This window comes from Drosophila ananassae, chromosome 2L (genome assembly GCF_017639315.1).
Source record: "Drosophila ananassae strain 14024-0371.13 chromosome 2L, ASM1763931v2, whole genome shotgun sequence".
NCBI classification, from domain to species: Eukaryota; Metazoa; Arthropoda; class Insecta; order Diptera; family Drosophilidae; genus Drosophila; species Drosophila ananassae.
In genome coordinates, this window is record NC_057927.1 from 2,725,479 (window position 1) to 2,739,379 (window position 13,901).

The 13,901-nt window shown below is 44.5% G+C and overlaps 1 protein-coding gene and 1 long non-coding RNA gene across 12 annotated transcripts in view; one reads left to right on the plus strand and one right to left on the minus strand.

Moving 5' to 3' along the window:
* Positions 1-13,901, minus strand: part of LOC6500109 (protein AF-10) — a 30,491-nt gene that overhangs the window by 4,200 nt on the left and 12,390 nt on the right. For 5 of the 10 annotated variants that reach the window (XM_032453194.2, XM_032453192.2, XM_032453203.2 and 2 more), the window contains exons 6-8: positions 2,628-3,111; positions 2,223-2,568; positions 109-1,846 (exon numbers count right to left, since the gene is read on the minus strand). In XM_032453194.2, the coding sequence (XP_032309085.1) occupies positions 109-1,846; positions 2,223-2,568; positions 2,628-3,111 (2,568 nt within the window). Of the gene's footprint in view, positions 1-108; positions 1,847-2,222; positions 2,569-2,627; positions 3,112-7,109; positions 8,606-13,901 lie in introns of those variants that run through there. The other 5 variants (XM_014910898.3, XM_014910903.3, XM_032453224.1 and 2 more) reach the window with 4 other exon arrangements.
* Positions 8,727-11,611, plus strand: LOC26513918. 2 transcript variants are annotated; one of them, XR_006506908.1, is made up of 3 exons: positions 10,727-10,987; positions 11,044-11,214; positions 11,279-11,611. It is a non-coding gene; the product is annotated as an uncharacterized LOC26513918 (long non-coding RNA). The 2 variants fall into 2 exon arrangements; XR_004310483.2 differs by lacking the exon at positions 11,044-11,214 and having other exon boundaries at positions 8,727-10,987.

The following is a 13,901-nucleotide window of genomic DNA, read 5'->3' on the forward strand; positions in this document are numbered from 1 at the left end:
ACGATAGCCCTTTCTTGCTAAAATGTCTTATCAAGACGGCACTACAGTCATCGCTTTTGTTCATTTCCAAACTAAACTTAATGCAGAAACTATTTCGTATTTTATTACCTGCTTGCCGGGGAACGGCACTCCGGCGTACTGCGAGTTCATGGAGTCGGGTGTGTAGATCGAGTGGTCCTGCACTTCCATGTGCAGCTGCTCGGACAGCTTCTGGGCCACGCTGCTGTTGGGGTTGATCTGGTTGCCCAGCATGTGGGCGGCCGTGTGGGTGATTATCGAGCTGGCTGATCCGGCGGATGCAGCCGGAGTGGGCACAGCCGGCGTGGCGGGGGGCGTTGGAGTGCTGCTGGCCGGATTGCTCGAGCCACTGGCTGCACCGTTCTGCAGGATGCGCACGTCCTTGAGATCTTGCTGGGTATTGGAAGCAGCTGCCACCGCCGCCGCTGCTGCTGCCGCGGCTTGAGCTGCTACTGTGGAGTCCTTGGCCTTGCGTCCCCGCTTCCGTACATTTCCGGGCTGGGCAGTTGCCGATGCCGGAATGACGGCGTTCAGAGAGCTCACCGCCGCTGCTGCCGTGTGTATGGCCAGTCCAATCTCCGAACCGGGCGAGCTGGGCGGCGAGTCCTTGATGGCGCTCACGGGCAGCATCTGGACATCCAGCTGGGTCTGGCTTTCGTAGGTGAACTTGAGGCCGCCGCTAGACCCGCCACTAGCCACCGCATTGAGGGGCAACTGGTTGGTGAGGGTGGCCAGGGCTGCTGTTGTTACCGGCACCAGGGAGGACAGGGATGATGAGGAGGCGCTGCCCAAGCTGAGGTCGGGCGTTCTGCTTGGTTTCGTCGTCGGAGTAGTCGGGATGGAAGAAGGATTGGGATTCAGATTAGTGAATTGCAAAATCTCTAAGTCTTCGTGCTGATGCTGTGCCTGCTGTGCCTGTTGCAAGTGCGTGCTAAAGTTAGTTGAGTTCGAAGCTGAATTGGAGCTGACATTGGCGGGGGAGTTGGATCTAACAGAAGGTGTAAACTGTTGCTGCTGTTGCTGTTGCTGCTGCTGCTGGTACAGCTGCGATTGCTGAGCCCGCAGCATTTTCTTATTCAAGGGCTTGGCCTGGCCACTGCCACCAGCTGCTGGCAACAGGTTGCTGCCACGGTAATTCCCAGATGCTGACATATTCACCGGCGAGTCGATCAGATTCACCACAGCCCCACCACTACCACTGGAACTGACACTCGACGAGGAGGACGACGTGGACGAACAGGACGAGGACGTCTGCTCGCCGTTGTGATTGTTATTGTTGTTGCTGTTGCTACTGGTGTTGTTGTTGCGAGTGCTGCGACTAGCTGCTGGTGTGTTCGCCGGCGGGGAGTCAACCGAGGAGGAGGAGAGGGACTGCAGCATCACCACTGGCGAGGACACCACCGGTGGCGGTGCATTTGGTGGCGGCGGCGTGGGCGTGCCTCGATAGTGGGGCGAACTGTGGCGACTCTGTTTCTCGGCGGTGGTTGCAGCCAAGTTACCTGCCGCTGGAGTCCCCGAACCCGCATCATTCTTGCCCGGAGCAGCCCCACGTTTCTTGCCCGACCGCGAGGGGACTTTGGCGTTTGAAGTGGAGGAGGAAGTGCCGCTGGGCAGGATGGACGAAGAGGTGGAATTGGGAGTGCAGGAGGAGGAGTTTGCTGAGGCGTTGGCGGCGGCGGAGGAGTGCAGAGCATGTGGCTGCTGCTGCTGCTGTTGTTGTTGCTGCTGCAGTGTCGCTGCTGCTTGCTGGTGGTGGCTACTGTGGTGGGTGGGGTGGTGATGGTGGTGGGTGTGATGATGGCTACCGCCACTCTCTCCCGATCGCGATCTAAATGTGATTGAGTTAATGGGCGGGTGGTTGGGTAATGTTGTGTGGTGTGGGAAGACATTAAGCAAACGAGAGAGAGAGACAAAGAAAATAGATTGGTTTCAAAGATTGCCGAACTTAGGAGCATATGTTCGCTTTCCAGTACAATAACACATAGACGAGGGCGCTTAAGGATAAAAACCAAAGGATACTGAACCATTTGAAATCATAAACTGCTCTAGAAATCGAAAATGGAACGAAAACTGGCCGCCAAAACAAAACTACTCATACACAGCAACAGAACAGTGGTTTTTATGATCAAATAAAGGCACATTCAAGCACAGGCAACAAACACGAGCCAAAGGATGGGGCGCCAAGGATATCGCCTCCTGCATACCTGCTGCGTCGTGCTGGCGGTGCCTCCTGGTCCTGCAGCTGCTGCACCCGCGTGGTCTGCTTCTCAATACTGATCTTCAGGTAGCCGCTCTCCGTGGTGGTGGCCGTTAGGTTGCCGCCGGCGGAGATGATGCTGCCACCGCTATTTCCACTAACTAGGGTGCCCAGTGCCGGTGACGACTTGCCGCTCTGGTGCTGAATGACCGACGAGGACCCACCGCTCGGGCTACCGCCTGTTGCTCCGCCATGGAAGGCACCACTGATCGAGGTGGGATTGCTTTGGTGGCTCTGCTGTTGCTGCTGCGACTGAGTGCCATTGCCGCGAGATCCTGCTGCATGGGTGTCTACTGGACAGAGATGGAAAAGCATTAAAAATATGGCATAAACAAAGAAATATATTCCTTACCGCTGCTTGGATTGTTGCTGTTACTGTTGGCGGGCAGATTGATTCCAGGTACATTGGCCGTTGAGAGCGGCACGGAGACATACAAGCTGGGGGCATTGCTGCCGCTTCCGCTCCCCGGCTGCTGATTGCTGCTGCTGCTGCCGTCCTTGATGTTGCTGCCGTGCTTGCTGATGCTGGTAGTGCTGCTGCTACTGCTCCCAATACTACTTCCTGCCCCACTCGCCTTCGCCGCGTCAGTCTTTGGATAGCTGCTAGATCCCACTGCTCCGGCTGAAGCTCCGCCGGAGTTGCTGCCACTGCCCGTGGAGCCCGCATTGTTGCCAGCACCACTCCCTGAGGCACCACTGCCCGTTGCCGGAGATGCTGCCGCTGCCGTAGCACTCGCAGCTACTGCAATGGATGCACTTGTGGAGCTGGACAGTGGGGCATTCACTTCAGCGGTGGCGGACGTTTGGTGGGTCGGCGGACTGAGTTCAGTTCGTTGCTGTAATGGAGAGATAAGGTTCAAGAGTTAGTTGGAATTTAGTTTAATGATTTTTGTGGCTTTTATTGAGATAATAGAGACCTAATATTGTCAGGGAGAGATAAGCTCCGAAAAGGCAACTGACCTTAATGGTCAGCTCTAGTTAAGTGGCTTATAATATAATTTTCATAATAAAATAGAATATTTAAGTATTTAAGATGAAAAAATTCAACAATCTTTTCACAAGAAAATATATTATAAATTTTTTATTAAATTTAAACAGATCATAGTGTATTCTATTAGCGGTGCTAACATTTGTGCGGTTTGCCTTTCTGATTTGCTTTTTAACTCTGCGGTCATTAGCAACATCCGGTCGGTGGTGGGACATGTAAACACATGTTTACAACACCACCGGGTCTGAGGAATAACAAAATAAAACACACACAAGTCGAAAGAGCGGTTCTCGCCTAACATTTCATTAACAGTGTCATAACAGTGACTGTTAACAGTGGGCTGTTAAGTTAGCAATCACTGCAACCACTTTGGGGGTGGGTGGTGATGAGGGCGATACATATAGAAAGGGGATCGGCGCAGCATGTGTTCCATATAGATTAAAAGCTACCCAAGGGACTGGAGGCACATTAATGCAACTCCAAAGCTCTTATCTCAGCACACACACACACACACACACTGAAAATAAGACAACAAAATTCGAACGGAAAACGCTCGTGAGTCAGAGTTACAAGAATGCAAGGCACCACTCCACTGCAGCTGCAGCTGCAACAAATGTTGCTGCAATGCTGGTTTGTGGTTTGGCTGTTGGCTGTTGGGTATGGCTGGGGCATGTGCTGCGCATATTTATGTGTATCTGTGTGGGGCAACAAATGTTACATGCACCGAATGCACAAAAAAAAACAATAAAGAGCAAGGCCTACAAGATTGGGAGAGCCACTCAGCAGCAGCAGCTCTGCAGCTCACCCACCCGAGCTACTCTCTACTCCTCCCCATCTCCCTTGCTCTTTCTCTCCTCACCTCAATCAGAGAGTAGATTTGGCCTTTTTGTTGTTTTATTTTTGGGGGTGGGGGGTGCAGAGAAACACAAACACATCTACAAAGTAGTTGGTCACGTAGACCAAAAACAGACAAAATAGAGTTGCCACCTTACAGAAAGTTTTCCAATTGGAAATTCAATTCGAACAAGTTGAAACATGAAACAGCAAGCAAGCAGGCAAGCAAGCCTGTTGCACGAAGAACATTTCAGGAAGCTCTCGAATTTCAGGAACACCTTTATGCCTCATTAGATTTGGGTCAACAGGGGCAGGGGAAGAAGAGTTATGTATCTCCAAACACCATCTGCCACACAGAATTATTGATTTATGTCCTTAATAATTCAATTAAGAGACTGGAGAAACAATTTTCATGGTCATGTTTGGAGTGTACTTGTAAAGTTAACCCTCGCAACTCGCGCTTTTTGTTGAGGCAGCTGCCGGAGTTGCGATTATCCTGTTGCTGCAGCTAATGGCCTGAAGTCGAAGCAGGACACGAATTCAACCCTCTTCTTATATACACTACATATGTATGTATAAGTTTTATCCCCTCCTCCTCCCGCGACAAACTTTGCATTTGGGAGTAGTAGCTTCCGCGACATATTTCAATTTTATTTCCATTGTGCGACAAAACAAACTCAATTCAATGAAAGGAGCCGCACCGCGCCAGCCGGAAATAAAATACCAACTATAAATATTATATTGGCGTGTCTGTGCTTGTCTGTGTGCGTACTCCTCCTACCCTTTCTCGGCCTCTCTCCATCCCTTTCTGGCAGACAATGCAATGGGTTAATGGTCGCATAAAAGGGTTGTCCTTGTCCCCTTTTGTGAAAAAGAAGTTTGCAAAAAAAAAAAAAAAAAGAACCATCCAAGCAAACAACAACAACAGTCGTCAAATAAACGATAGAATTATTCAAATTGAATTGAACGTTATTTTTTGGGGAATGGAATATAGAAAGAATGGCGAATAGAAAGCGAAATCAAAGGAAGTTCACAGGATTCCGGGGAATAAACAAACCGTTTCATGGCCTTTATCGAATTACGGCCTAAAGTGAAGCAAATCTGTTCAGGTCCAAAGGATAAATTAAGGGATCAAAGGGAATAAAGTACTTATGGAGGGATATTTTGGGGGAAATGTCTTTTGGTTGATTGGATAGGAATACCTATTTTATCTATTATAGAGTAATAGTGGAAGGGTCATATTTTATTCAATATTGTAGTTTTGATTTAAGGAAGAGTTGAAATAAATCACTCGCATTGGAAGATAATTCCACGGAGATTATACTAATCTAGTATTAAATCTGGTATATGTAGTAGTAATTGAGAGGATCAAACGGGATTAAGTACTTATGGGGGGATATTTTGGGGGAAATGTCTTTTGGTTGATTGGATAGGAATATCCATTTTGGAAAAAGGGTAATAATAAAGGATGGGAAATATTTTATTAAAGTAAAGTACGCTTAAGACTATTAAGTTATTGTAGTTTTGATTTAAAATAAGTGGAAAGCAGTCACTTCCATTGGAAGATAATTCTAGGGAGATTATACTATTGAAGGGATCAAAGGGTCTCTCTCTCTTAAGTCTCTATTGGAAGATTATACCGTCTAGTACGAAATCTAGTATATCTAGTATAAAATCTAGTATATCTAGTTTCTAAAAACCAATTCCCAAAGAAAAGCAAGAACTGTTGTGTTTGCCAATTAAAATAACAATTAGGGGAGCCTCAGACAAAAAAAAAAAGAATACTGACTGAAAAGCAAAAAAAAAGGCTCTGTGAATAAATACAGGACCCGAGCCAGGACAACGGCCCGGCATACCTGGGAATTAAAAATACAAAGAAGAAGACCAAGACAGAAGCAAGGCGAGGCAGCTGTAACCAGATCGATCCAAGGATCAATCAGCCGCCAGGAAGCAACAGCCAGCGCAAGTACAAAAAAGTAAGGGTAGCTAAGGGTAGCGAGGAAAGAGACAAGAAGGACACACAGCACACAGCAAGGAAGATGCTTCGTCGGCAGCTGTCGTGAACTAGGCGCAAATGTGGCATGTTGCACAAGGTCTGCTGCTGCAGGATACCATACCGGTGGCCTGTTTTGGGATAACTTTTCGGCAAGGATAAGGAATAAGGATAAGGCGAACAGCTGTGTGCTCTGCCAGCTAGTCACGTACTCCTGGGACAGGACAGGGACCGGAGCAGGACACCCCTTAATGGCACTTACACTAATCAATAATCGAGTACCGAATACCAAATACCATGTGTCACAACTCCTTATGGGCCAATTGGAGCGGAGTGGAGTGGAGTGGATTGGAGGGGAGATGTGTGTGGGTTAATTGGAGGTGTCTTCTCCCCTCCTAGTATTTCTTTTGTTTTTCCAGCCGTGCCGGCCGTGCAGGTGTATCGTTCTCACCGTTGTTGCAGGTGCAAGACCATATACTCCGGTTGCACATTGCACGCTGCTGCCGTGTGGTTAAGTTATTGATGGAGTGTCAAATAGGGTACTCCGATAATCAAATATAATCGGGGGTTATATTCAAGGGGGTTGTTTTGAAATATAAGCCATAATATTTAAATGTAGATCCTTAAAAGGTGGTGAGGACATGAGAAAAGATCTTAAAATCAAGACAAGGCTGGGATTCAGTTTCTTAGCCACAAGAAGGCTAAAGATCGGATATGATAGGGACCTCTCTATAGAGTATATTTGGGAGTCCTATTTCTGGGATAATCCCACAGTGAGAACAGATCACTCCTGACAAGTTTATTCTACAATGTTTTTTGAAAACTCTTTTTCTAGAAACGTGCAAACACATTTTTCCGAGCTCTTCCAGGTTCTCTTCCCAAAATAGACCACACCACACCAGCCCAGGGATTGGCAGGGACAGATGGTGGCCCAGGGCCACTACTATTCTGGATAGCGCCGCCTTCCAGTACAAGAGGGGGAAAAAAATAGATAGTGTCTCGATAAGATGAAGTCTTACCCCGGAAAGCAGGAAGCGTATTTTTAAATTGTGCGGATATGTGGTGGTGGCCCCTCCACCACTCCCCGTAGCACCTCCTCCACCGCCGCCTCCTGCCCCAGCAGCGCCCAAATATGATGGCGAGGCGGATGCCGACCCACCAACATACTCAATGGTGGCCGACGGGGTGGTGGACGCCGATGACGGCGATGACGAGGCGGAGGTCGAGTGCTGGCTGCTGTTGGGGTGGTGCTGGTGATGCTGCTGGTGGTGGTGGTGCGATTCCCTTTCCCGATCCCGATCTCTGTCCCTGTGCCGCCGATGCTCCCGGTGCTCTCGGTGTTCCCGATGCTTATGATGGCGATGCTCCTTGCCCTCGCGTCCTTCTCGCTCCCGCTTCTCACGCTTCTTCTTCTTGTTCTTCCGGTGCTCCTTGTACTCGGCCATGTCGATGTGGTTGTTGTTGCTCTCGGATGTCCCTGTTTCCGCCTCGGCGGTGGCCGCCATGCTCACCATGGTGGCGGTGAAGTCCACGAGAGCAGCACTGCCCACAGTGGTGGCGGCCACAGCGACCGCAGGCGCCACGTCCATGGGCTGGGACTGTTGGGATGCGTCCATGGTGTCCATCATCATCATTTTCGACTTGGAGGGAGGTAGGGAGGTAGGGAGGAGAGCCTCAGAGGAGCAAGCTTCGAATTTGTTTTCTCCTCTGTAATTAACTGGACTTGGTCTCAGATTCAGACTCAGACTCGGACTCGGACTCTTGGTCTTTTCTTCAAGTCTCTTGTTTTCAGTCTTGGCTTTCTTCCTCTTCACCTTTCTGATACACTTTTATTGTTGTTCTTGTTGTATTTGTTGTTGTATCGTTTTCAATATTATTATTTTGTATGCTGGCTTTGCTTTTGCTTCTGTCTTTTGTATTCTCTTTCACAGACACACTTTTAGAACACACACACACTTGTAGAAAATCACAGCGCATACGTGAGAACCACCTCCAGCCCCCTGTCCCACTCTGTACTGAGTGTGCTGCTGATGATGATGTTGTTGTTGTTGGGGTGAATAACTTGCGTGGCGGCGACTGGGCTGGCTCGCTCTCTCTCACTCTCTCTCTCTTTCGCTTTAGCCCTGCTGCTCTCGACGTTTACCTTTTTCCCCTCTTCTTCTTCTTGCTCTTTACTCTTTACTAAAAAAAACTTAATTTCTTTTAAACGGAAACTTGATGTTTTTTTTTTTTAATTCTTCTCAAAAATATATTTATTCCAGTGTGGCCACGTTTAAGTTATAAATTTTTCACAGGTGAGCAGTATTCAGTATTCACAGAAATAAAAACGATACACCGAAAACGAACCGAAAATCAACAGACGGAAAACAGTCATCCGGACTGCTACTTCTATGCACATGCACACGCATGGCCGTGCGGAGTTGGAATAAACTCGATGTACTCGACGGCCTCGACGGCCTGAACCCATAGACGGGGGAGGGCTGGCTGGATGGCTGGCTGGCTGGCTAGCTGCTCCGAAGTGCTTTCGAGAGAGCTCTCGGGCTCTCTCTCACACTCTCTCTCTCTCTCGGTTGGCCCGTGCATTGTTGTTGGCTGGCAGCCGGTTTTCCGTGGGGGGATTATTGAGATACACGTCTGCATGTATTGTTACACCCGAAGAAAGATGTAAACTACAACATATTTCTAAAAATTAATCTTTACATTTATTTTTCTATTTTTTTTAAATCTTTTCTTTGTCCGAAATTGTTATATCTTGACACCAACTCAAGAAGCAACTCTGTATCCTTCAGAACAAATTTTTTCGAGTGCATTATTCCTGTCTGCACGTAGGCCAGACACGCACACCATGCCACCAACTCTCAGACGGTAAAAAAACACAAGAACTCACGGGACAGCATAAAAATAAACGTTCAAACTTACGTACCGACCGACCGACCGACCGAGTGGAGTAGCAAACGGAGGCACAAAAGTTAACTGGAAAAACGTCACCCAGCAAACATTTGACAGGAACAGGGGCAGGGACAGGGAAATGGGTTGAAAGTCTTTAGCGGCAATTAGCACTCACCTGCCGAAGTTGCAGACGCATCTAAATTTGGGAATGCACCAATCCTAACAGTTAAAAGCTTCAAATCATACAACATGTTGTCTACACAACGGGTTTACACATCAGAATTCATAAAAGTGAATCTTCCAACACACACACACACACACACGACACTCACACTCACTCCCACTCGCTCGCACTCTCTCGTGAACACACAAATGTATCTGCAAGTTGCAGTAACATATACAGATTCAGATACAAATGTAGGCAAAAGCAACAACAACAGAACAGCATTAGCAGCAGAGACTGCAGCTCATGTCGTAATGCTGTTGATGTAATAAAAAAAAAAAAAGAGCGCAGCAGCAGCAGCAACAACAATGTTATCAACAGTAATGACCAGGAAAACACAATGACGAAAGAAAAGCTTAGCAAAACAAAAATGTGACAAGGAACAATAAATTAACGTGAGACTGAGACTGAGACTGGCCAAGGCGATAGAAGCGGTAGGTAGGATGAGGATAAGGATGGGAAGCGAAGCAGGAATTTATGGACGAAAAATACCTGTTACTCGAGACGAGACTTCTGATTATAGCCAGCAATCAACAATTATGGTGTTTGGCTTTCATGAGGCCCATTAATATTCCCTTATTTAATATTCCCTTCAAACTCCATAAAGCATAATTTATTTAATTAAAACAAACAATTGTAAAAAACTCAATAAACTTAAACATTTGCTGTTAAAAGTATCTGTTCCCAGTCAATTTAACTGGGAACAGTTTAGCGCTCTGAGAGAGCAACTAGGTGAGAGCAGAACAAGAGAGAGAGAGAGAGCAGCATAACAGCAAGAAAGCTATATACGCTTAAAGCAGACGTTTCTATACCCTTCTAATCTAACAGATTCAAAAAAATTTAATCCGGAATTCAGGTAATTAGAAATGAAATCAATGGGAACAATTTTTCTGGGAATAAAGTTTATTTTTATTTCTCATGCCTTAAACCTTATCGTTTCTATGACAGCTAATCCGATTTAGTTTTTTTTTTTGGAAATTATCCCTCTAATATCTTGATATTGATATTTAGGGTCAACAGTTATTCTCTCCAACATCTGGTCAAAATTGTAATAACTTAAGAGGGCATTACAACAATAACTGTAAGCGGCGTCTCTTTTGTTTTTACATCATTTACATACATACGATGTAGAGGCTTTCCCAGTCGGGCTTTTTGGTGCATGCATCGTGCCGCAGTCGCCTGACGCGCGCTTTTTTGCACCGTTTTCCGCTTGCATGCAGACATCAAGGAAATTTTTTCCCTTTTCAAAGCAATTGCTCTGAAAAAAAGGGGACTTAGAAAATTTTCATCTCGTTTGGGACTTAGAAAAATTTTTGCGTGGGACATTTAACTTAGAAAAAATTTATTCATGCCAAATTATTAATATTATATTTTATATTATTCATTGAATACTTTTAAGTTATAGAAGTGTCAATTTAAACAAATTGTTTAAATACAAAATAAAAACAAAAAATTTTAAATTGAACTAAAATAGTTTAATTTTATTATTAAAATAAAAAATAAAGGAGTAAAAACAAAAGTTACACACCTCAAGCAAAAAAAAAAAAATTGAATAATAATGTAAATCTTAAAAATAAATACATTTCTTAATAGTGAATTGTGTAAATACAGAAAACAAAAAAATATAATATAAAAAATGGGTGAAAGGGTTGCCATCGCGTGGGCGATATTTTTCTAAGTGCGGGAATCGATAGTAGCTTTAAAGTATGGCAACTCCCCCACCCTATTTATTCTAGTGCATTTAGTTGAATTGAACGTGTTGAATTGCATTTTAACAAAAGAAATGTAAGTATTCATCTTATTTAACTAAACTTATAACACATATATTTGTAACATTCTAGCTACTAATAATACTAATTATAATTAGTGGGTAGAATTACTAGAATAAAGAAGAAATTGTCGCATTGTTTTTATCGCATTGTTTTGATGTTTATGTATGTATGTTAGTATGTATATCAGCAAAATCAGTTATGCACATATCAGTTATGCACATATATGCCATGCTATATTTGGTAGGTATTTTTTTGTTTCTGTTTTTTCATTATAATTTAATTCACGTTTCTTTTTATTTCACAGAATCAACAAGGAGTGATTTTTCCACCTACGACGACTTCATTAGGGCCATCCGGGATGGAATAAGGAGAGCCAAAAATAAAAATTATAAGGAAAAATAAAAAAAAAACAAAGAAAATTCCCCGCCATTACTTGACAATTTAAATTAAGCAGAATGTTTAAATATTGTTTACTTTTATTTTTAATTTTTAGTTTTAATTTGTAGTTTCAATTTTTAGTTTTAATTTTTAGTTTTAATTTTAGCAGTGTATTAATTAACAGTGTAACTTATATTTAATTTTAATTTAATAAAATAAAAACGAATAAAAGCAAAAAAAAAAGCAAAAGCAAAAAAAATTTTTTCTTGAATAAAAATTTCCCTTGTCGCCTTTCGGTCACTTTTTCTCGGGCAAGGCTGCGTACGGTGTGCATCCTGAGTGCATCTTTTTCTCGTCGCGAGGCGCGCAAGTTTTGATGCACGTGCTGAATTTCCCGGCCACGCTAATGTAATTTGGAATGATGCGTTTCCTATGTTGGGAGTGCGCGGCGCACGTCAATGCTGCACGCTTTCAGCAAGAAAGCGTGCACCAGGTCCGACTGGGTTGTCTTTATGCAATGCCAGAAGAGGCGAGGCGGGGGCGGGTGCTGATTGCAGGTTAATTCTACTCTCACCGATCCCATTGTTGTTGTTGGTTTCGGCCAAGCCAGACATAGACGGCGAGCGAGCAAGCGAGAGGGATTGAAGAAGAGCGAACAGGAAAATGAAAAATAATTGAATTGTAAGGCAATGTTTACAGGAGAGGAAGAGAATATCCGGACCAGCAGACAGACGGGTGGACGGAGAGGGGAATCGCCGCCGCAGACGTTTGCAATTGGCAATAAATACGGAGAAAAAAAAAGAGGAAGGAGCAGCTGGAGCAGCAACAGAAGATGTACCAGCCAGAGCATAATTTGCGATGCAAATAAACGGGGGGAATGTGCAAAGCCCAAAAAATCATGGTGCAGAAAAACAGAAATGAACGTTAAGTGGCATTTACCTGGCGACGGAGCAGGAGCAGGAGCAGGCGGGTGGGGGTGGGGGCGACTTGGGGCAGGTGAACGTGCCCATTTTACAAAACAAACAAAAGGAAAAGGTCGTCGGCAAGGTGGGTGGCAGGAAGGAGGGGGGTTATGGCGGGCCACAAATGTTGCCGTTGCAACATTGCGACCAAAACGTAATCAAATCATAAGAAGGTGGCAAAAAGGAACAATAGCGTTGTCTTGGCCGTCTAACCACAGTGAAGACTCCATAATTAAGGGCTTTAGGGGGATAGTTTAAAAAAAAAGATTTTAAGAAAGAAATTAACAATTTATAAAATATATTAAGTTATTAAATGGTAAGTATTTATTTTATAGTTAAAATGAGTTAATACTGTAATTAGTTAATGACATTTCTTTGTCATCATGCCCTGAACATAATTCAGTTTATTTTATTTTAGACACCCCCTAAGCATAATGCATTTATTCCACTCAAGTATCCATTAATTAGTGCAATTCCCGGGAGCAGACAGGTTATGGTCTCGTCGCCCCACGACAGTTCATTCAACCCATTAGGAATATTAAAAAATATATAAAAAAAAAGGGTTTCCCATCCAACCAGAGGGGCGATTGCAAGGCTCTTAAGTCCTCAAATGAATTGCGCAAATATTGGGCCAGGCAGCGTTTTTAACTTTGCACACGCCACTAAACAAACCCATTTCGAACGCATTATTGATTGACAAGAAGAGGCTTTAAGGGGGTAACTCTATGCGTTTCAAAAGGCAAATTAAGAGAAAAAACGTCAGCAGCCAAATATTTGAACAAGTGGCTGTCAGTCCTTTGGGTGGCACTACAAACGGCTATAAAAATTATAAAAAAAAAGGAATATTGAAACCTCTATTTAAGATATATATCTATAAATAATTGTTTGGCAAATTAGTACCGGAAATACCATTTTACTTAACCCTCCACGGCTATCATATTAATTATGCTGGCTTATATATGTGATTCCCATAAAATAAAACACATTAAACGCATAAACTCCACTGCAACTGTACTTCAGGATCAATGTTAAGACATTTGGGCCAAGAGTCACCGACAATAAAACGCAATAACAGGCCACGTGTCAGAGCCATGAATATGACAAAATCAGGCAACACGCGACTTTCCGGGGGGTTTTGGACATTATATGGGAAAAGAAGGGAAACCCAACCGTCGATCCAACCACCCACGGTCCAAACAAGGTGTTTGTTGCTCGGGTGACCTGCCTTTTTTTTATTTCAATAAACCAGCAACTGCCTGGCGGTGGGTGATTCGCGGGTGAAAATTAAATGAATTGCCGGAGGAAAAAGGTATTTGTCCAAAATGATTTTTATGGTCATTTTAAAGGAATCGCTTAGGTAAAAATGCACTCACAACACAACACAACACGAGGGTAGGAGAACCACCAACCATACAAAAAATAGTCATCACAGCACGTGTGCAATTCGGTTTCTCTTTTTTTTCATCGACTTGTGACAACCGGTCATAATTGAAGTATTCAAGAGGAACGGAATTGGAAATTATCACCCACCCACCATCGACGGGTAGAATTTCAGCAAGTTTCCACCACTATTGGGATCAGAAACAC